The sequence below is a fragment of the Anomaloglossus baeobatrachus genome, chromosome 3, assembly GCF_048569485.1.
Source record: "Anomaloglossus baeobatrachus isolate aAnoBae1 chromosome 3, aAnoBae1.hap1, whole genome shotgun sequence".
NCBI lineage: Eukaryota > Metazoa > Chordata > Amphibia > Anura > Aromobatidae > Anomaloglossus > Anomaloglossus baeobatrachus.
Genome location: NC_134355.1, coordinates 268570098 through 268594019, shown reverse-complemented (window position 1 = coordinate 268594019; position 23922 = coordinate 268570098). Strand labels below are relative to the sequence as shown.

The 23922-nt window shown below is 43.9% G+C and overlaps 1 protein-coding gene across 1 annotated transcript in view; it reads left to right on the top strand.

The window, feature by feature from the left end:
- ARFGEF3 (ARFGEF family member 3) overlaps positions 1–23922 on the top strand; it is a 240922-nt gene that overhangs the window by 98116 nt on the left and 118884 nt on the right. The window contains exons 7-12 of the mRNA XM_075339833.1: positions 2775–2817; positions 15573–15657; positions 15826–15930; positions 16145–16469; positions 20998–21110; positions 21682–22568. Coding sequence (XP_075195948.1) covers positions 2775–2817; positions 15573–15657; positions 15826–15930; positions 16145–16469; positions 20998–21110; positions 21682–22568 — 1558 coding nt within the window. The remainder of the gene's footprint in view (positions 1–2774; positions 2818–15572; positions 15658–15825; positions 15931–16144; positions 16470–20997; positions 21111–21681; positions 22569–23922) is intronic.

Here is a 23922-nt window from a genome sequence, read left to right as displayed (position 1 = left end):
GATGCTGAGGTGTTTTTTTTTTTTTTTAGGAGTATTTAAAGCAGAAACCAAGTGGAGTTTCTGATCCAAAAGCTTAGCAAGAAAAGGGCAGCGCGAATACAGGTCTGTGGGATTATTGGGTACACATCCATATTCATAGAGATGTGGATGTACTTTGCCTCCAATTTAAGGGGTGTAGTGATGGCAGTCCATCCTGGTCATGGTGCCTGATAGGCTTAAAGGCCCCTTTACCACATAACAAGACGCCAATTTAATAAATAGCACATGCCATTTGGATGGCCCTTGTATCTCATTTAGCAGTGATGCCAAGAGCTATTGTCATTGGTACATGGGATTATGGTGCTAGAGTCTTGTATAATGAACAGTCCAAGGTAAGATATTATTAGTACCTGCTACGTTTTTCTATTAAAACAAATATATGATGGGAAAAAGCTCTTCACCAATCTCTTACGTTTATTTATTTAATGCCTTCCAAAGCGATTGTGTGTGAGAGTATAACTGGTTAATTCTTTTAGAATTGAAAAGTGCCTTCTGGCGTTACCATATGTTAGTTAATCATCCCATCAAACTTTCAAGGCAGTAGGGCGTTTCCAGCCCCGTGGAGTCAGTAGACACCTTTATAGTGGCCATATGTTGTAGTATATATGTTCTCTTATTCAATATGCAGCGTGAAAACAGCTGGACTGAAAGAACATATTTATAGAGATGCCGTGAATGATATAAACACAACTGTTCAATGTCTCAAAGATTATTAACATGGAAATTCAGTGCCATCTATATGTTGGCATGTTTGTTTCCCGAATGGTCAGACCCATCTATATTTGATTTGGTATTACTCTTAAAGGGAATATGTCACTAGGATCAACCCTAGGCCATCTATATGAGAATGTTGGTCAAAGGAAGTTGAATAAAATGATACCTTGATATCTGCAATCCAATGTCTTATTCAAGTGAAATCCATGTTTTTCTTAATATGCAAATGATCTGTTAAGATCTATGGACCAGACGCTGATCTCTCTGAGAGTCTGCCTCCAGAGCTTATTTTAAAAGAAAAGAGGAGTTACCAGTGTGAGACATGTAGATTAGGAGTAAACTATCAGTCCTCACCTATTGTACCATCACCCATTCCCTATAGACTGGGAGCCCTCGCGGGCAGGGTCCTCTCTCCTCCTATACCAGTCTGTCTTGTACTGTTAATGATTGTTGTACCTATACCCTCTTTCACTTGTAAAGCGCCATGGAATAAATGGCGCTATAATAATAAATAATAATAATAAATAATAATAATAATAATTACATGTCTTACACTGGTAATGCCCACTTTCATGTAAAATAAGTATTTGAGGCAGATTCTCAAGGAGATCTATGTCCCGCCCATAGATCTTCACAGCTCATTTACATATAAGAAAAAAAAAATTGGATTTCTCTGGAATAAGATATCTGATCACGTATACTGTACCAAAGTATAATTTTTTTTCAGCTTCATTGACCTACATGCCCATATAGATGGCCTAGGAGGGTTGATCCTACTGACAGATTGCCTTTAAGAGTAATGCCATAGCAAGTGTATGCATTAAATTCAACTTTCTATGACCAGACATTTGACCAGTACTTTATATATCACTATACACTGCTCCTCTGGCTCAATAACATGATGAGGTCTGCTTTAAAGGAGACCTACCGTGCCCAAAATGCTATTAACCTGCAGATATGGGGTTAATAGCAGTCTGAAGCAATGCAGCCCCCAAACTGAAATCCTAGCTATTGGGAAGAAAATTAACTTTTATTTCTTCCGACAGCCTCTGGCTTTCAATCATAAAGGCGTGACCGCTGCGGCTGCCTTCACCACAGTCCACAGTGAGGGGCAGCTGTAACCACGCCCTGACACTAACCGACAGCCAGCTCTACAGTGCATTAGTACAGAGCTGGCTGTCAGTCAGTGCCAGGGTGTGGTTACAGCTGCCGCTCACTGTGGACTGACTGGTAACTGAAGCTGGCCCTCTATGACTGAAAGCTGAGTAAGGGTATGTGCGCACGTTGCTTTTTACCTGCTTTTTACCTGCTTTTTTGCTGCTTTTTCTTCTGCGCTGTTTAATGCCAAAATGGATGTGTTCTTCTATTCAAGCAAAGTCTATGGGAATTTGGGTTTCTTGTTCACACTATGTTGTTCAAAATGCTGCCTTTTTGTGGCAGAACTTTGGTCAAAAACTCAGCTTTTCAAAGAAGCAACATGTCAATTGTTTTTGCCATTTGGGATTTGCACTGCAAAGCTGAGTTTTTGACCAAAGTTCTGCCACAAAAAGGCAGCATTTTGAACAACATAGTGTGAACAAGAAACCCAAATTCCCATAGACTTTGCTTGAATAGAAGAACATATCCATTTTGGCATTAAACAGCGCAGAAGAAAAAGCAGCAAAAAAGCAGGTAAAAAGCAGGTAAAAAGCAACGTGCGCACATACCCTAACTGAGCTTTCACTGTGGTGGCCGCACAGCTCTAAAACGTTATTACACTCCAGATAAATTCTACTTCTGCAGGTTTAAAGCATTTGGGTACATGACTGGTTAATTTTAAGATACCGTATTACCCTGAAAAATAGTAAATAAAAATAGATCAACCCTTGTTTGCTTCCTTTGCTCATTAGTCTCAAAGTATTGCTTCGACATTTCGTGGGTGACTTCCAAGCGTTCTTCACTGCTCGTAGACTATGTCTGTTAGGTTTTTGTGTAATGAATTCTAAAGTAGCGTTCTTAAACATTATGTATAATTTTTACAGAATACAGAAATCCAAGAAGCTCTTTTGGAATTCCGTAGTCAAGGTATGTAAATTCTATCAGATGAATCCTTTTCTGAATTGTAAGAATGAAGCTTTCAGATGCTGAACTATGCAACACAAGGACCATCTATTAGCAAGTATATCCACCGTGGCAGCTACATTTCTGTAAAGGCAGAACACAACGTATTGGAACAATAACTGTCACAAATAAACTCAGATTTTCTATATTGGTTGGATATGCCATGTCTTACGCCAGTAAAAAAGATTCCCCAGAAGACCATGGAGAATTGCTCAAAAATCGGCAGCCACAGACACCAAAAATGAGCTTAGAAAACTCTAAAAAAGACTAGTCTCCTGAAGAGACAGCAGCATGTCATTTTGTTCACTGCCTGTGCTCAATAAGAAAAAAAAATGGCACTTTATAAAGATTTCCTCTTCAAAATGTAAAATACATGTCGATAAAAAATGGAAAAAAAAGCCTGGTGTCCCCCCCGGTACTCCCTACAGCGGTAGGCTGGACTCACACGAACGTATGAAAATACGGTCCCATTCTCATTTGCGAGAGTAGGACGATTTTTTCACACTTGTCATCCATGTGCTGTCAGTGTGCTGTCAGTGTGCAATCCATTTTTTTCCTCAGCAGCTGTTACTCATTTACAGTCATGTACAGGAGCATTTACAGTGTTCTGTGCTACATGATAGGATTGCATTTAGAAAAACGGATCTCACTCGGATGGTCCATGTGTGTGACATCAGTTTTTTCCTTGCACCCATTGACTTGTATTGGTGAGTCTCTGACGTATCCTGGATCAAATCGCAGCATGCTGCCGCTTTTCTCGCATCCAGAATCTGGATGCGAGAAAAGCTGACCACATGCTCTCCCTCATTGACTAGTAGTCGTCAGAGTGCAACGCGAGAATTTCTCGCGTTTCACTCGTCCGATTTCAACGCTCGTGTGAGTGTACCCGTAGCGTCAGACTGACTGGCTTTTAGGGATGACCTGCCTGATGCAATGAGCGCGGAGCAGGTAGGAAGGCTCTGCCCTGTCAGTCATACTAAATAGTGCCAATGTATTTAGCAGCTGTAGAAGGGAACCATCACAGTGGCTGATGGTATCCTATACATGCCAAGAACTTAATAAAAACCTTCTTAACCTATCTATAAGTTGTACTAGACAAACCTGGAGAGCACTTGCAAACTTATACAGTTGGGGATTGAACCCAGGACTCCAGTGTACATTTTTTATCATTAACATATCATTATCATCTCTGTCTATCCTGTCCATAATTCCTCGACTTTTCTATCTTGGCTTGCAATTTCAGTGCTAAGGAGTGTATATCACATACATAGTATGTTTTTCTATCTGGAAATGGTCAAATATCTCTTATACAGCAGTATGATGACAGAATGTGCTGAAAATGTTCTAATAAACATCCTAATTCTGCAGATGCTATTAAAAGCAGATCTGCCATCAGATTTCACAGTGCTAAGTGCATGCATCCAACAGATCTTTTAGGCCTAAGGAGATGGGTGTACTTAATTTGAAATTTATGTGTACATGTTGCGTTTTTGGTGAGTTTTTTTTACCTTAGAATTTGTAAGACAAAACGAGGAGTGGTACAGTCAGAGGAAAAGTATAATAGAAACACGAGCACCACTCTGTATTATTACCCACTCCTGGCTTTATCTTACAGATATTGAGGGAAAAAAATTCACCAAATACAGTGGAACCTTGGATTACGAGCATAATTCGTTAGCGGAGTGCGCTTGTAAAACCAAGTTGCTCTTATATCAAAGCGAATTTTCCCATAGGAAATAATTGAAACGCAGACAATTTGTTCCACAACCCAAAAATATTTACTATATTTATACAGACTCATTACAGTAATACAAAATAATGTACTGTATTCATATAAAATTATTACAGTACACTGATACAAAATACTGTACAGTAAAAAACATAAAACAAATTAAACTGCACATTATCTTACAATAGAATTGTTGGTGTGCGGGAGGTACAGTCCAAGCAATGTGCTGTATTGTTAGCAGAAAGAAAGTACGATACTATATCCACAAAGGCAAATTGATAGACATGCTATATAGTATATACTGTACAGTGGTATATTGTGTACAGTATACAGTACATATGTACAGAAAGTTACCTCCAGAGCGGGTCAGACCGTGGTGAAAGGACAGAACCAGACGTGTGCACGGTGGGAATTTGCTCTTCTTGTAAAGCATTGCTCTTAAACCAAGTTACAAAATTTGTAAAAAGCTTTGCTTATCTTGCAAAACGCCCTCAAACCAAGTTACTCTTAAACCAAGGTTCCACTATACTCAGTGTGTGAATGTGACCATATAGGACTTGCACCATTCATGAATTCTATTAGGTCATGTGCCCATGTTCAGTGTTTGGTGAGTATTTTACCTCAGTATTTATAAGTCAAAACCAGGAGTGGAACAATCAGAGGAAAGTATAACAGAAGTGGTGCCCATGTTTCTATATTTTTACCCACTCCTGGTTGTGACTTATAGATACTGAGGTAAAACAACTCACCAAATACTCAGCTCGTGCATGTGGCCTAATACAATTAATGAATGTGGTGCAAGTTATATAGGCCATGTGCCTATGTTGAGTGTTTGGTGAGTTTTTTCAGATAAATCAACAGAAATTGCCGCAGCTACCCACCCCTGGGCATCCGCCGTGTTGCTTGTGTAGACGGCAGGCGGTAATCCTCCACATACACTGGGCAGGTGGTGCTTATCCCCCAAGCAAAAAAAGTTCCTGGATAGAGTCCAACAATAGAGATAGGGCAGCACTCACCAACGTCCAGTAAAAAAGACTTTATTTATTCATGGTGCAGGTAAAAAGGCAGGAGCAGAGTTGACAGCAGGGCCCCCTCATGGACGACAGCCGTTTCGCGTGTACTCACGCTTCCTCGGGTCCATATGGACAGGCATAGACTGCCGCCTTATGAGGGGCTTGCGTCCAGTCTACATCACTGCCTAATTAAAAACAGCTGAGAAGTATAACACATCAAGCAAGTGCAACTTGCAAATAACATCAAGTGGACAATCCAAAAGAACTGTCCACATACAGTTAGGTCCAGAAATATTTGGACAGTGACACAAGTTTTGTTATTTTAGCTGTTTACAAAAACATGTTCAGAAATACAATTATATATATAATATGGGCTGAAAGTGCACACTCCCAGCTGCAATATGAGAGTTTTCACATCCAAATCGGAGAAAGGGTTTAGGAATCATAGCTCTGTAATGCATAGCCTCCTCTTTTTAAAGGGACCAAAAGTAATTGGACAAGGGACTCTAAGGGCAGCAATTAACTCTGAAGGCGTCTCCCTCGTTAACCTGTAATCAATGAAGTAGTTAAAAGTTCTGGGGTTGATTACAGGTGTGTGGTTTTGCATTTGGAAGCTGTTGCTGTGACCAGACAACATGCGGTCTAAGGAACTCTCCATTGAGGTAAAGCAGAACATCCTGAGGCTGAAGAAAAGAAAAAATCCATCAGAGAGATAGCAGACATGCTTGGAGTAGCAAAATCAACAGTCGGGTACATTCTGAGAAAAAAGGAATTGACTGGTGAGCTTGGGAACTCAAAAAGGCCTGGGCGTCCACGGATGACAACAGTGGTGGATGATCGCCGCATACTTTCTTTGGTGAAGAAGAACCCGTTCACAACATCAACTGAAGTCCAGAACACTCTCAGTGAAGTAGGTGTATCTGTCTCTAAGTCAACAGTAAAGAGAAGACTCCATCAAAGTAAATACAAAGGGTTCACATCTAGATGCAAACCATTCACCAATTCCAAAAATAGACAGGCCAGAGTTAAATTTGCTGAAAAACACCTCATGAAGCCAGCTCAGTTCTGGAAAAGTATTCTATGGACAGATGAGACAAAGATCAACCTGTACCAGAATGATGGGAAGAAAAAAGTTTGGAGAAGAAAGGGAACGGCACATGATCCAAGGCACACCACATCCTCTGTAAAACATGGTGGAGGCAACGTGATGGCATGGGCATGCATGGCTTTCAATGGCACTGGGTCACTTGTGTTTATTGATGACATAACAGCAGACAAGAGTAGCCGGATGAATTCTGAAGTGTACCGGGATATACTTTCAGCCCAGATTCAGCCAAATGCCGCAAAGTAGATCGGACGGCGCTTCATAGTACAGATGGACAATGACCCCAAGCATACAGCCAAAGCTATCCAGGAGTTCATGAGTGCAAAAAAGTGGAACATTCTTCAATGGCCAAGTCAATCACCAGATCTTAACCCAATTGAGCATGCATTTCACTTGCTCAAATCCAGACTTAAGACGGAAAGACCCACAAACAAGCAAGACCTGAAGGCTGCGGCTGTAAAGGCCTGGCAAAGCATTAAGAAGGAGGAAACCCAGCGTTTGGTGATGTCCATGGGTTCCAGACTTAAGGCAGTGATTGCCTCCAAAGGATTCGCAACAAAATATTGAAAATAAAAATATTTTGTTTGGGTTTGGTTTATATTTGTCCAATTACTTTTGACCTCCTAAAATGTGGAGTGTTTGTAAAGAAATGTGTACAATTCCTACAATTTCTATCAGATATTTTTGTTCAAACCTTCAAATTAAACGTTACAATCTGCACTTGAATTCTGTTGTAGAGGTTTCATTTCAAATCCAATGTGGTGGCATGCAGAGCCCAACTCGCGAAAATTGTGTCACTGTCCAAATATTTCTGGACCTAACTGTATACATAAAAGAAAGGACACATGTTAGTCATACAAAGCAAACATTTTTTACAAAAAAACTGAAAGATCATTTTTGTCATTTTAAACCCAAATTACCTTGGGCTCTGTACTTGATAATAAGTCTCGCCTTGGCTTGCAACAGCATCTTATGCAGGTCGCCCCCTTGTGGAGGTAAACTGATTCTCTCTAAGGCTACTTTCACACATCCGGTTTGAGCGGTGCGGCTCAATCCGGCTGTTAAGCCTATGCAACGGATGCGGTGAAAACACCGCATCCTTTGCATAAGTTTTTTACATGCGGCCGGTCCGGTTTTTGCCGCTTGCGGCATGCTACTGAGCATGCGCAGTGGCAAAAACCGCATGCGGCGGCCGGATGCGGTTTTTGCCGCATCGCGCCGCATCCGGCATCCATAGGGATGCATTGGGAAAAGCGCCGCATCGGCCGGATGCGGCGCGATGCGGTTTTTTTTTGCCGGAGCAAAAAACGTGCCAGGGAACGTTCCATCCGGCCACCGCATCGGCTAAATCTGCCGCATGCGGCAAAAACCGGACGGAACGCAAGGCCATGCGGCACAATGCGGCACCAATTAAGGTCTATGCAGGAAAATCGCAACCGGCAGCAAAAAAAACCGGTTGCGATTTTCCTGTAAAGTGCCGGATTGTGCCGCATAGCAAAAACCGGAGGTGTGAAAGTAGCCTAAGCCTGCAAACCGTAGGACATTAGGATCTCCATTGTGTGAACTGCGCACATGCTCAATAAGCCGAGGGGAGCCTTTACCAGATTTTACAGAATTATAATGTTCTTTAAACCTGACATACATCGGCCTGATGGTTTTTCCGATGTAAAATCGTCCACAGCCACAAAAGACCACATACACAACAAAATTTGTTTTGCATGAAATAAAACGATTGACGTTATGCACAGAGCATCCAACAGTGATCGATTTACCTGTTATGTGTGAACTGCAGAACGTGCAGTACCCACATCTATAATTGCCAACGGGGCTATCCCTTTCTAACCAAGTAGATGGCTGCGACAGCCTATTTCTGACCAGCACATCTTTCAGATTACTGCCCCTTCGGTAAGTAACCAGGGGTTTTTTAGCAGTCATTTCGCTGAGATCGGTATCCTGCTCCAAGATGTGCCAATTTCTATGTAGGGCATTTTTTATCACAGACTCGAGTGGACCAAATTTAAAATTAAAAATAAATCTACGTGGCTGCATTCTTCTTGGGGGCCGGTCTGCGGTGCCAGTAACATCACGTTCAGCGTGGTTTAATACGCATTTATCAAAAGCAGATCGTATAACATGTTCTGGGTACCCTCTTGCCCTCAATCTTCCTTTTAAGTCCTCCGATTGCTGCAAAAAAACCGCATCGTTGTTATTGATGCGGCGCAGTCTCACAAACTGACTATATGGAAGTGCATTTTTTGTATATACCGGGTGAGCACTACCAAAATGCAACAGGGCATTGGAAGCAGTCGGCTTACGGTATACTTTGGTTTGTACACACCCCTCCTCAATAGTGACAGCAACATCCAAGAAATTTAAAGACTGACCCCCGTAATCTGAGGTGAACGACATATTCATTGTGTTAAGGTAACTAACAAATTCAGAAAATTTTTCAGAGGAGCCATCCCACACAACGAATATGTCGTCCACATATCTCAGATAAAATTTGATGAACCAGAGGAAAGGATTAGAAGCGACAAAGACATACTTACTTTCAAAGACTCCCAAAAAAATGTTTGCGAGGGCACAAGCAACGGGCGTACCCATTGCTGTGCCCCCACACTGCAAGAACCACCTATCCAGGAACGTGAACGCATTCTTGCTTAGGATGAAGTCCAAAGCTTCTCCCACAAACTGACAAAAGAGAGAACTCTTCCCACACCTTTTCAAAACACTGTCCACAGCATCTATCCCCATGGCTTGCGGAATACGAGTATATAGACTCTCTACGTCAATTGACGCGAGTGAGAAACTTTCCTGCCAGGCAATACCCTTTACAAAGGAAACAAATTCTCCGGTGTCCTTGATGTAAGACGGTATACTAGTCAAAACCGGGCGCAACAACCAATCCACATAGTGGGACAGAGGCTCCGTTAAGGAGCCTATGCCCGCCACTATGGGACGGCCCGGAGGTCTCTCCTTGTTTTTATGGACCTTGGGGATAAAATACCAGTGGGGTTTCGTGGGAAAAATGGGAAAGAGCCTCTCTGCCAGTTTGGGAGTCAAAAACTCTAACTGTAAGAACTTGTCCAAAAGCCGCTTAAGTTGCTTTTTAAACCCATGTGTGGGGTCAGCAGGGAGGGGGGTGTACGTACTGGTATCCGACAGCTGACGGTTAGCTTCCTCAATATAGTACGCCCGGCTCAGCAGGACCATGTTGCCCCCTTTGTCCGCCTCGCGGAAAATGGTGTCTCCCCATTGTTTCATTGTCTGAATCGCAGACCACTCAGTTTTACTGAGATTGTGAGGGGACTCGGGGTATAGCAATGCATCAACGTCCTTCAGGACAGCGTCCTGAAAGAAGTCAATCAGGTTACCTGGTGAGGTAGGAGGATAAAAATTGGATTTTACCCCTTTGGAGAAGGGGAGAGGGGGAAGAGGGGACAAACCCAGAACCTCTGACTGATCCGGAACTTCATCTACTAAGCTGAGAAGCAATCTGGCATCACTGACCGTATCCATCCCAAAAGCTGCGGTGCAATCAAAGGCACTGTGATCCAGTCCGGCGGATGTGAGCCCCTCCGAGCTGGAGAAAGGTGCCACAGATTTGCCCCTAAATTGCTTATATAAATGGATTTTTCGGATGGCTTTATATAGGTCTATCTTAAAGGTGGCATAATCAAATTTCTCTGGTACAAAAAATTTTAATCCTCTGGACAAGACGGCAATCATGTCAGGTGTAAGTGTATGACTGGAAAGGTTAACAACAGAGCAGGTGTTTGTGGCGGACAAGGGAGACAAGTCTACTGTTTCCATGAAACGAATTTCCTCTTGCGTCCTCCCTTTCTTTTTCCCCTTCCCACTTCCCCTTCTTGTGCGCCTCCTAAAGGGGCTGGGGGTGGGTGAGGAGGATTGGGAGCAGGGCCGGCCACCTCCTCCGAGCCACTGGACTCTGAGTCGGTTGTCCAGTACCCTCTGCCAACCCCTCCTGGACGCCTACGTTTCATGTAAGTTTTTTGTTTATACACATTAGATCTCTCCTTCGTCCAGCAAAACACCTGATTCAACTCATAATCCCTTTTGTCCCGTAGGAATTTTTCCCTCTTTTTATTTTTAATATCGGTTTGAACCCCGATTAATTTTTTGTCCAACTTTTTGGACCAACGAGAGCCAATATTCCTCGGTTACACGTGAGCGGGTTTCAGTCCTCTCCAGTTCAGCATTCACAGTTTTATAATCGTCCTCATTTTTCTTGAGGACCAAACGCAGCAATTGCATAGAGCAGTCCAACTGGATTTTTTCCCACTGGCTAATAAAAGCTGCATCATCCTGAAAGTGGGACAAAGTCTTGGTCACCCGCAAACCTCGGGGAACTCTGTTGCATTCAATATACGAGTGCAGAGATTTAACTGTCCAGAATAACCGGATTTCCCTTTCAGATAAATTTTTGGGTTTAAATGACAAAAATGATCTTTCAGTTTTTTTGTAAAAAATGTTTGCTTTGTATGACTAACATGTGTCCTTTCTTTTATATATATGTGGACAGTTCTTTTGGATTGTCCACTTGATGTTATTTGCAAGTTGCACTTGCTTGATGTGTTATACTTCTCAGCTGTTTTTAATTGGGCAGTGATGTAGACTGGACGCAACCCCCTCATAAGGCGGCAGTCTATGCCTGTCCATATGGACCCGAGGAAGCGTGAGTACACGCGAAACGGCTGTCGTCCATGAGGGGGCCCTGCTGTCAACTCTGCTCCTGCCTTTTTACCTGCACCATGAATAAATAAAGTATTTTTTACTGGACGTTGGTGAGTGCTGCCCTATCTCTATTGTTGGACTCTATTTGGTGAGTTTTTTACCTCAGTATTTGTAAGATACAACCAGGCGTGGAACAATCAGAGGAAAAATATAATAGAAAGATGAACACCACTTCTGTATTATTACCCACTCCTGATTTTATCTTACAAATACTGAGGAAAAAAACTCACCAAATATTAAATGTGTGAATGTGGCCTTATATAACTTGCACCACATACAGCAGTTGGAATAAGCCACATGCACACTTTGAGTATTCGCTGAGTTTTTACCTCAGTATTTGTAAGATAAAACCAGCAGTGGGTAATAATACAGAAGAGGTGCCCGTGTTTCTATTACACTTTTCCTCTGATTGTCCCACTCCTGGTTTTGTGTTACAAATACTGAGGTAAGAAACTGACCAAATACTCAACGTGTGCAAGTAATCTGATATGACTTGCACCACATTCATCAATTGCCTCGAAAAGATGGCACTATAGTTCATGTTGTCTGCCTCTCTGAATAGGATATTTACATATTTAAATTCCAAGAGGCACATTATATGACCTATAGGTTTCCCTATGTCCACTTGACAGTCTCCACAAGGAGAAATTTTAACTCTTCAACCACTTGTTAGATGCCTCTCACCCATCCACACGAATACTCATAATTTTCAGTGATGGGCAAATGGCCTGATCCACATGTCTGCAAATAGAGTTTCTGGTTTGGCTTCTTATCCTAATTCAGAAAAAGGCTCGATACTGACTTTCAGGATTACGACATCCCATAAGTGACACTAGAGTTCTTGTCCTCTTCTTCTCTCCTGGTCCTATTATTTGTTTTATTCTTTAAGGCTGTGTGCACACATTGCGTTTTTTACCGCGGAAACGCTGCGTTTAGAACCGCAGCGTTTCAGTGGCAAATTGCATGCTTTCAGCTTTCCCAGCAAAGTGTATGAAAAAGCCGAAAAATCAGTGCACATGCTGCGTTTCTAAACGCAGCGTTTTGGATGCCAAAAATCGGTGCGGAAAGAAAAGCAGCATGTCACTTCTTTTGTGCGGTGTGGCTGCGTTCTCTCCCCCATTGAATCAATGATGTGGGGTCAGAACGCAGCTACACCGCAGTGAGCTGCTTTTTTGTTGCAGTCCGCGGCCTTTGTCGGCACGCCAGAACGCAGGCATTTACCTGGAAGTGAGGTCAAGAGGTTTCCTGTTGACCTCACTTCCTTGCAAAGTCCAGGAAAGCCCCCGGTGTCTCCAAAGTGCCCGCCCCGACCCCCGACCCCCCTCCCGAAAATCCAACATGGCCGCGCGCACAGTAGCGCACCGGCCGCCCTGCTCCTATGATTTCTGTCGCATGTGCAATAACACATGCGACAGAAAAATGCCCCCCAGGCCCTGCCCGGTCACCCCCTATTCCCCCGGTATTCCCCCTTACCTGTCCGGTTGCAGCGCTGATCCCCCGTGGCCTCCTCCTCCTTCACAGCAGACGCCGGTCGGTCACATGTGCAGAGCAGCTGACAGCCAGCACTGTGTTCAGAGAGCTGTGCTGGCTGCTCGGCACTCTGCAGCTGTGACCCGGGGAGAGTGGGTGCAGATTTTTGGCACCCACTCTCCTCAAATGGAGGGTCTGCCCTCCTAGAAAATGGGGGATATGTTCCCTGAACGTGCCCCCATATTCTAGAAGGTCCAGAGGTGACGTGGGACATCCATATGGATTTCTGCGGACCCATTTTTTTCAATTTTTTTGAATAAATTGGAGAACAAGGGAATGATTTGGGGAGTGTTTTTTCTAATAAAAAATTTTTTGTCATTTTTTTTTGCTTTTGTTTACTGTCAATTAGTTATGTCGGGTATCTAATAGACGCCGTGACATCACTAATTGCTGGGCTTGATGCCAGGTGACATTACACATCTGGTATCAACCCCATTTATTACCCCGTTTGCCAACGCACCAGGGCGCGGGATGAGTTGGGGCGAAGCGCCAGGATTGGCGCATCTAATGGATGCGCCACTTCTGGGGCGGCTGCGGCCTGCTATTTTTAGGCTGGGAAGAGTCCAATAACCATGGCTCTTCCCACCCTGAGAATACCAGACCCCAGCTGTCAGCTTCACCTTGGCTGGTGATCTAATTTGGGGGGACCCCACGTTATTTTTTTTTTAATTCTTTATTTATAAATAAAAAAAAAAAGCCTGGGGAGCCCTCCAAATTGATCACCAGCCAAGATGAAGCTGCCAGCTGTGGTTTGCAGGCTACAGCTGTCTGCTTTACCCTGACTGGCTATCAAAAATAGGGGGGACCCCACGCCATTTTTTTCATTGTTTTTTTTTTTTTTTTATTGGATAAATACTAAGCTAGGCACCCTTTAGTGCCACATGAAAGGTACTAAAGGTGCCAGCTTAGAATATGCAGGCGGGGGTGGGACGTTATATATATTTGACATCCATTCATCCATTGACGCTTTTTAGGCTGTGTGCCCACAATCAGGGTTTGCAGCGTTTTGGGCGCTGAGTGTTTTCCCTGCGTCCATAACGCTGTGTTGTGCAGTAGAAGCACAGTGGAAGGATTTTTAGAAATCTCATGCCCACTGTGCTTCTTTTCTCCGCAGCATAAACTGACCGGTGGCGCAGCTTCCCGAGCCTCAGCATGTCAATTTATGCTGCGGAGATGAGTGTGCTCTGCAGGTAGCATAGAGCTCCACAGCAGCCTGAACCCAAATCGTGGGCGTGGGCAGCTGCAGGAAGACTGACATTGTGTACTAGACGCCGTGTCGCTGGATCATGGCCACATAGCCTTAGGCCTCTTTCACACGTCAGTGATTCTGGGACGTTTGTGCTTTTTTTTTTAAACGTACCAGAATCACTGACATACGCAGACCCATTATAATCAATGGGTCTGCTCACATGTCAGTGATTTTTCACTGCATGTGTCTCCGTGCGGCGTACCTGCGTGTGCGTGATTGCCGTACGGAGACATGTCCATTTTTTTCTGGCATCACTGATGTTCCACGGACCACGCAGTGGTGTGGTCTGTGTAACACGTGCCAGAAAAAAACATGCTTTTAAAATAAAAATCATTTTAACTCACCCGGCGTCCAGCGATGTCCTCTGCAGCCCGTTCTCCCTGCTGCTTCTGAGCCGGCTCATTATTGTCGCGCATATTCATGATGTGCGACACAGCTGACCCGGAAGCAGCTGCTGCGGGGGTCAAGGCCGGCCGGATGCTGCACCGCGGGAGCGATCAGCACCATGGAAAGCGGGAGCGGGCACAGGTGAGTTAATCTCTAAGTGCAATCACGGGCCACGGAGAACGGAGCCCGGATTGCACTTAGACAACCCATGTGTGCCGTGATTCACGGCACACGGAGGGACATGTGCGTGTTTTACACGCCAGTGAAAAACGTCAGTGTTTTTCACTGACGTGTGAAACGGGCCTAAAAGTGAGAATATTGTTGCTACAGCAACATTTTGGGTGAAGTAGCTGTGGATTCAAAATGCTTAATATACTCCTGAATAAAATCCTTGAGGGGTGCAGATTCTAAAATGGGGTCACTTGTAGGGGTTTTCTGACGTATAGGTACCCAAGGGGCTCTGCTAATGTGACATGGTGCGCGAAGTTTATTTCAACTTTTCCAAAATTCAAATGGTGCTCCTTCCATTCCAAGCCCTCCCATTTATCCAAACAGAATGTGGAGAAGGAAATGACATCACAGGTTTTTTTTTCCAAAGGTCTGTGTTCAACCAACTTTATTAACACTGACAAGTCTTAAAAAACGCACCTAAAAAAACGTATGAAAAACGCATGCGTTTTCGATGCCTTTTTCTCAAAAAGCATTGTTTACAATTCTCCCCTCTGCCAGAGGGTGCGTTTTTTTCCGCGCTGAAAAAAAAGCAACGTGTGCACATAGCCTTACTCACTCCTATCTCTTTAGATTAAGAAAGTGAGAAGGTTAGGGATTTAATTTGAATGTATTTTATCATATGTTTTATAATGTATTGTTTGCTGGAAATATAATACAACTTTTTTTTTTTTTTAATTATTGTGTTTTGGCTTTTTATTGATGCTTTCTTCTATAACCCAGAATCTGGACCGTCCGTAGAGTCGCTGTGTGATGACGTTGTGTCTGTCCTCACGGTCCTTTGTGACAAGTTGCAGGCGGTTATTAAGTAAGTCATGTATTATTGTTTTCTTTTTTACTAATACATTTTGTATACAGGTCAGATAGTGTGCTTTAAGTGTTAGGCCTGTGCCGGAATATTAGATTGATCACATATGCTGTAGCTTTTTCGAACTAGCAGTCCGTCTGTCACATTCACATTATGTGCTCTTTGCAGTGAGAATCACCCCCTGCAGCTCCTGTATTTGGAATGTATTCTTTCAATGCTGAACAGCTCATCCCCTACAATGCATAGCCATAAGGGCTTCATGGACTTGATATGGTAAGTATCCATTTAGAAATCGATAAACTGCATTTATTAAGACTATTGGCATTTTTTTTTTTACCTTGATTATTTTTTTTTTTTAGGCTGTATGCTAATTTCTTTGGGCCACTTTTGGTCACAATGATGAGTGGCTGCCAGATAGTGTTTTGATTCTTGATATTCCTTACTCCACTTAGCTTTTTATTCAAGATATGTCATTTTTGTTTTCAAGGAAGCACCTCTGTCCAGCTCTTGTAGTGATCCTCGGAAATCCAGTCCATGATAAAACAATAACCTCCGCCCATAATAACACCTATGTGGATTCAGAATGTCAATCAACCGGAGTAGCAGACCAGGGACGGGGATCAGCATGTTCTTCTACTGCACCGGCTCTGAGCGGACCAGTTGCCAGAACTATTTATTACATTGCAGCTGAGTTAGTGCGACTTATGGGTTCTGTTGAATCTATGAGACCTGTCCTTCAGTCGCTGTACCACCGCATTCTGCTGTATGCACCACCACAAAATCGAGTGGAAGCCATCAAAATTATGAAGGAGGTAAGTGTCATTGATCCAAGAGAGGATTGATTTTCCTTTTTTATTCTTTAGACGCCTGGATTATTCTATATATGCTAAGGGGGTACATAAACAATAGATAGCCGTTGGCTGAATTAATATATCCAAATATCTATACCGTCTTGTCCGACAACAGGAGCACTCACTCTGCCGAGTGCTGTTGTGGTCTGCATTTTATATTCTATCCAGTCACATGATTTCATATCCCTAAAAATTACATTGGTCATTCAAGGCAGCTATGAAGCCATGAATGTTTTATACTTTAAAACATAAATCGGCTAAATATTATTGGACAGTTTACCCCTTTATCCCTAAAGTTATTGAGGCGTGATTTTTGCACTTCCAGCTCCTCAGCCTTAAGCGGGCTTTACACGCTACGACATCGCTCAAGTGATCTCGTTGGGGTCACGGATTTTGTGACGCACATCCGCTCGCTTTAGCGATGCTGTTGCGTGTGACACCTATGAGCGATTTTGCATTGTAGAAAAAACGTGCAAAATCGCTCATCGGTGACATGGGGGTCCATTCTCAAATATCGTTACTGCAGCAGTAACGAAGTTGTTCCTCGTTCCTGCGGCAGCACACATCGCTCCGTGTGACACCGCAGGAACGAGGAACCTCACCTTACCTGCGTCCCGGCTACAATGCGGAAGGAAGGAGGTGGGCGGGATGTTACGTCCCGCTCATCTCCGCCCCTCCGCTTCTATTGGGCGGCGGTTCAGTGACGCTGCTGTGACGTCGCTGTGACGCTGAACGAACCGCCCCCTTAGAAAGGAGGCGGTTCGCCGGTCACAGCGACATCGCAGGGAAGATAAGTCCGTGTGACGGGTCCGGGCGATGTTGTGCGACACGGGCAGCGATTGGCCTGTGTCGCACAACCGATGGGGGCGGGTACGCACGCTGGCAATATCGGTACCGATATCGCAGTGTGTAAAGCGGCCTTAAGGCTATGTGTGCACTATGACGTTTTTGCACTTCTCAAAAACACTGCGATTTTTGGCCGCAAAAAATGCACAAAAAAGCAGCGGTAAAAACGCACGTTTGTGGCTGCGTTTTGCTGTAATTTTGATCACTGCGTTTTGCTGGGTTTTTCCAATGCATTGCATGGGTGAAAAATGCCTTAAAACACAGGAAAGAAAAAAACTGTGTGTGGAGAGCAAAAATGACAAGTCATAGAATTTGCTGGGGAATCAAAGTCATGCATTTTTGACCTCAAAAGCGCACCTGAAAAATGCGCAAAAACGCCACGAAAAACGCTCAGTGCCCACATAGCCTTTCACTGAATTCACTGCCAAGCACCACTATCCTCTGGGTGAGTGATAGGTTGTTTGCTCTGCTACATGGCCAACAACCTGTCAATCAACCATCAGAGGATGGTGCTAGATCAGAAATACTTTCAGAAGATGAGGAGGTAGAAGTGCATCATGACATGCAGTAGCACTTTAGGGTATTAAAGGCATCAACTGGCTTATCTTTTAAAAGACTATGCAGTCAAGTAAAATGAAAAAATTTCGAGAGAGATCAAAGCCATACATATCACCCAAAAGAAGGAAAAGACATACATCACAAATGCATAGTGTACGGCTGTATGGGCTAAATGGATATAGGTAGACCTACGGATATAATGACATAGGAACACAGATGGGTAGAAATAAAATCTACAAAAACCGATAAGGTAAAAATATAAATCTTTTATTGAATAAAAAGGGGGGGGGGGTTGTGCCACAAGGCAGGGTGACCAAAATGGAAAAACAGCATCACATGTGAAAAAGAACACAGTGTGGGGGCAGGGGCTCCATGTACATACCACAAAAACAATTAGATGTTAATATGAGCTATCTGATGGGGAAAATGAGATACTGGTGTGCAGGAAAATCAATGAATAAATAAAGCACAAATGGCTAAAGCACACTGTATCTCACAACCCACGTGCTAGCATGATAGAAGCAAATATGGAAGAAAGTAAAAGGAGGTATAGATGGTAAAAATTACCTAATCGTGGAAGAGAGAGGAGAACCTGTCCGCACATGCGACGCCAAACCCCGACGCGCACGTTTCGGCGTCACCTTCGTCAGTGGTCTCTCCTCCACGATCAGGTAATTGTTACCATCTATACCTCCTTTTACTTTCTTCCATATTTGCTTCTATCCTGCTACCATGTAGGTTGTGAGATACAGTGTGCTTTAGCCATTTGTGCTTTATTTATTCATTGATTTTTCTGCACACCAGTATCGCATTTTCCCCATGTGATGTGGTATCAGATAGGTCATATTAACATCTACCGTAATTGTTTTTGTGGTATTTACATGGAGCCCCTGTCCCCACACTGTGTTCTTATTCACATGTGATGCTGTTTTTCCATTTTGGTCACCCTGCCTTGTGTCACAACAACCCCCCCCCCTTTTTAGTCAAGTAAAATGGTAGCATTTTAGGGTGTTTTTGTCTGACCTAATTGAAAACCAATGGTGACAAATCACACCACTAGTGATGAGCGACCCATGCTCGGATGCTCGGTACTTGTAATGAGCAGTCAGATGCTCACATGGGCTCTACTCGTGTACCACGTATAGAGGGAGTCAATGGGAAGCTCAAGCATTTTTCCTGAACATTTTCTAGAAAAATGCTCAAGTACCCCATTGACTTCCATTATACTCAGGTACTTGATTCGAACCCATCTGAGCATCCATCTGCTTGTTATGAGTACTGAGCAGCTGCGCATGGTAGTGCTTGCTCATTACTACATGCCACTTATAAGGGCCTTTGGGCTGAGCGGAGGTGGCTGATTAAGAACAGCCCTCTCCTTTGCATCTGTCAACGCAGAGTGAAAAGGCTGGAATAGACAAAGAGCGCAATACTTTCTTACCCAGGTATTTAAAAAAGACAATAAGGCTCACATTATTTGGTTGTGAATAGTTAAGGTACCGTCACACTAAGCAACTTACCAGCGATCCCAACAACGATAGGGATCGCTGGTAAGTTGCTAGGAGGTTGCTGGTGAGCTGTCACACTGCGACGCTCCAGCGATCCCACCAGCAACCTGACCTGGCAGGGATCGCTGGAGCGTGGCTACCCGAGTTGCTGGTGAGCTCACCAGCAACCAGTGACCAGCCCCCAGCGCCGCGTGGAAGATGCTGCGCTTGGTAACTAAGGTAAATATCGGGTAACCAACCCGATATTTACCTTGGTTACCACCGCACGGAGCTACACGTGCAGAGAGCAGGGAGCAGCGCACACTGAGCGCTGGCTCCTTGCTCTCCTAGCTACAGCACACATCGGGTTAATTACCCGATGTGTGCTGCAGCTAAATGTGCACAGAGCAGGGAGCAGCGCACAATGCTTAGCGCTGGCTCCCTGCTCTCCTACTTACAGCACACATTAGGTTAATTACCCGATGTGTGCTGCAGCTACACGTGCAGAGAGCAGGGAGCAGCGCACAATGCTTAGCGCTGGCTCCTTGCTCTCCTAGTTACAGCACACATCGGGTTAATTACCCGATGTGTGCTGCAGCTACATGTGCACAGAGCAGGGAGCAGCGCACACTGCTTAGCGCTGGCTCCCTGCTCTCCTACTTACAGCACACATCAGGTTAATTAACCCGATGTGTCCTGCAGCTAGCTACATGTGCACAGAGCAGGAGCCGGCAGCACAGGCAGTGAGAGCGGCGGAGGCTGGTATCGAAGGTAAATATCGGGTAACCAAGGACAGGGCTTCTTGGTTACCCGATGTTTACATTGGTTACCAGCCTCTGCAGAAGCCGGCTCCTGCTCCTGCACATTTAGTTGTTGCTGTCTCGCTGTCACACACAGCGATCTGTGCTTCACAGCAGGACAGCAACAACTAAAAAATGGCCCAGGACATTCAGCAACAACCAACGACCTCACAGCAGGGGCCAGGTTGTTGCTGGATGTCACACACAGCAACATCGCTAGCAACGTCACAAAAGTTGTTCGTTAGCAGCGATGTTGCTAGCGATGTTGCTTAGTGTGACGGGGCCTTTACAATCACTATAGAACACATGAAACAGCTGCCACAGCCCCACCTAGATGTGTAATGAAATTGTGGAGAAGGGGTTCCAATTTTACTAAAAAAGTCACAATCCATTATACTGCTATCCAGACTTTATTACGGCAGCGCTGCATTTAACCCCTTCTTATCCACAACTCTATTGCATCCATCAGCGTCTTATGGTAGAAGTCTGAGGATTTGTATGGAGCGGGGCGCACACTGACGCATGCAGATAACTCTTGGGACCCCGTATTTCTATGTGTAGCCTTCTCGTCTTTTGCTTTTATATTGTATATTGAGCATCAACGGAACATTTTCAACTAATAAGTTTGTGGCATTCTCCTGTTACATTGTTGACCTTGGTTTTTAGATGCAGTCAGGCAGAGCAGCAGTGGAAAGTTTCACATAGGCACGGCTTTTTTATGTTCCTGAATTACACAGTATTAGATTGCAGGAGTTTTTGCAGGACATGTTTCATAGTCAGTTCACTTATCGCTTCCTCTAGATTCTCAGCAGTCCACAGAGACTTTTTGATCTTGCCGGGCCATGTATTTCTGAACCAGAAACCAGGAAACGATCAATATCAAAGAGGAAGTCACATTTGGACCTGTTAAAGCTGTAAGTACTCGTTTGCTACCTGCAAAATCTTTCATTTGTTTTTTGAGCAGTGAAAATGTAGAATTATACTTGTTAATAATGGTTAGGGAATGCTACAAAAAATTATCATAGCAGATAAATAAATCCTTGCTGGTTCTTCTCCCCATCTTTAGTTAATGCAGTGCAGCACTTATGTCCTGTACATCCGTGTGACCCCTGCAGCCAGTCTCTGATACCTGTATGTATTGAACCCACTCTTTCTGGCCAGTTGCATATAATAGTACATTTTCCCTACTTTGATATACTTTTAGGGGGAATAATGGAGGAAGTTTACAGTTCAAGCATATAGAAAATGATATCCTGTATCGTTATTAATTTATATGTAGATGTGTGTGTGTGTGTGTGTCTGTGTGTGTGTGTTTGTGTGTGTATATATTTATTTAATGAGAAATACAAGTATGTACTTGAGCAGATATTTTAGAAGATGCTACATCTTCTTTATCTTCTACATGTAGAATGTAAGCTTTAATATGTTAAAGCACATCAAGAAGAATGATGTATGTCACTTTGTACTTTGCGATTTGTTTTGTAGGATCATGGATGGGATGGCAGAAGCATGTATGAAAGGGGGCATCGAAGCTTGTTATGCCTCAGTATCGTGTGTCTGCGCATTGCTCGGAGCTCTGGATGAAATGAGTCAAGGAAAAGGTCTTAAAGAAACTCATGTCCAGCATCTTCTAAGGCGACTTGACGAGCTAAGAGATGGAGCAGAATCAAGCAGAGAATCCATGGAAATTAATGAGGCAGATTTCAGGTGGCAAAGACGCGTTCTGTCATCTGAACATACACCGTGGGAGCTGGGAACAGAAAAGAGTCCTGACATAAGTATTAGCGTGACGACGGATACTGGACAAACCACCTTAGAAGGAGATTTAGGACAGACTACTCCAGAAGATAACATAGATGGGCAAGGAGATAATCGGAATAAAGATCCAGAGCTGGATGTTGTAGATCAACCAGATGTTGTCCAAAGGAGTCACATTACTGTTTACCCTGATATAACAAACTTCCTGTCCGTTGAGAGTAGGACACGGTCTTACGGCTCAAGGTACAGTGAGAGTAATTTTAGTGTTGACGAGCAAGATCTGTCTAGGACTGAATTTGATTCATGCGATCAGTACTCAATGGCTGCAGAAAAGGATTCGGGTAGATCTGACGTCTCTGACATTGGTTCTGATAACTGCTCGCTGGCAGATGAGGAGCAAACTCCCCGAGATTGTCCTGGTCATAGGTCATTACGGACTGCTGCTTTGTCTTTAAAACTGCTGAAAAACCAGGAGGCGGATCAGCACAGTGCACGGCTGTTTGTGCAGTCTTTAGAAGGTCTTATCCCTCGCCTTCTGACACTGCAGAGGATGGAGGAAGTCGATTCCACTTTGCAGAATTTTGCATCAACATTTTGCTCCAGTTTACAAGCTGGTAATTATTCATTATGAAGTAATAGGACACTGTACATCTGTAATAAGGCCTACTCAATACTAATATTTAATGATATTCTAGTGGTGCGATTTTAGCTCATTTACTATTAAGCGATCATCACATTTTTTATTTTTACCTAATAATACCAATATTGCATGTATGAGCGACATTCTTTGCAAAGATATTATTAATTGGTCGTGCTTTTGCTCATTGAGGGTATGATCACACATGGCAGCTTATTACATCAGAAGAAAAGTGGATGAGAATTTAACAAATTTCATCCACATGTTGTGGGGAAAACAAAACCCCAAACATTTTTGAGAAAAGTTGCCCAGACCCACATATTTTGGAAAGATTGGCCAACCACCTAATGTGTATGGGGCCTCTCGGCTCTTTCCCAGCAGATGATATTGGAGTAGATAAGAGTTGGACACCTTGATGCCTGACTTAGGGGTGCTTCACACACAGCGAGATCGCTGCTGAGTCACGGTTTTTGTGACGCAGCAGTGACCTCATTAGCGATCTCGCTGTGTGTGACACTGAGCAGCGATCTGGCCCCTGCTGTGAGATCGCTGCTCGTTACGCACAGCCCTGGTTCGTTTTTTTATTGTTGCTCTCCCACTGATCAGCACACATCGCTGTGTGTGACAGCGATAGAGCAACAATCCTGAATGTGCAGGGAGCAGGAGCCGGTGTCTGACAGCCTGCGGTAAGCTGTAACTAAGGTAAACATCGGGTAACCAAGGTGGTTACCCGATATTTACCTTCGTTACCAGCTACCGCAGCTCTCACGCTGCCAGTGCCGGCTCTTGCTCCCTGCACACGCTAAGCTAAGCGGTGTGCGCTGGTAACTAAGGTAAACATCGGGTATGGTTACCCGATGTTTACCTTAGTTACCAGTGTCCGCAGCTTCCAGACACCGGCTCCGTGCAAGCGCAGCATCGCTTGCACGCCGCTGCTGGCTGGGGGCTGGTCGCTGGTGAGATCTGCCTGTTTGACAGCTCACCAGCGACCATGTAGCGACGCAGCAGCGATCCTGACCAGGTCAGATCGCTGGTGGGATCGCTGCTGCGTCGCTAAAGTGTGATGGTACCCTTATTGTTATTTAGGAAATAAGCAACTGGTAGAGAGGTTTACCAGTTTTAACAGTTACCGTAATTGAGTCAAATGTTCATGTGTATGGGGGAGAGATAGCTGATGGCAAATGAGTGCTCGGCCACCAGCTTTCATAAATTTAAATTAGGTTTTTCATTAAAACGCATTGCTACAGGTGTATAAAATCAAGCACCTAGCCTTTAATAACATTTTATGTCATTTAATGTCAGGGTAAATTAGGATCTGGTGGTGGTTGTTT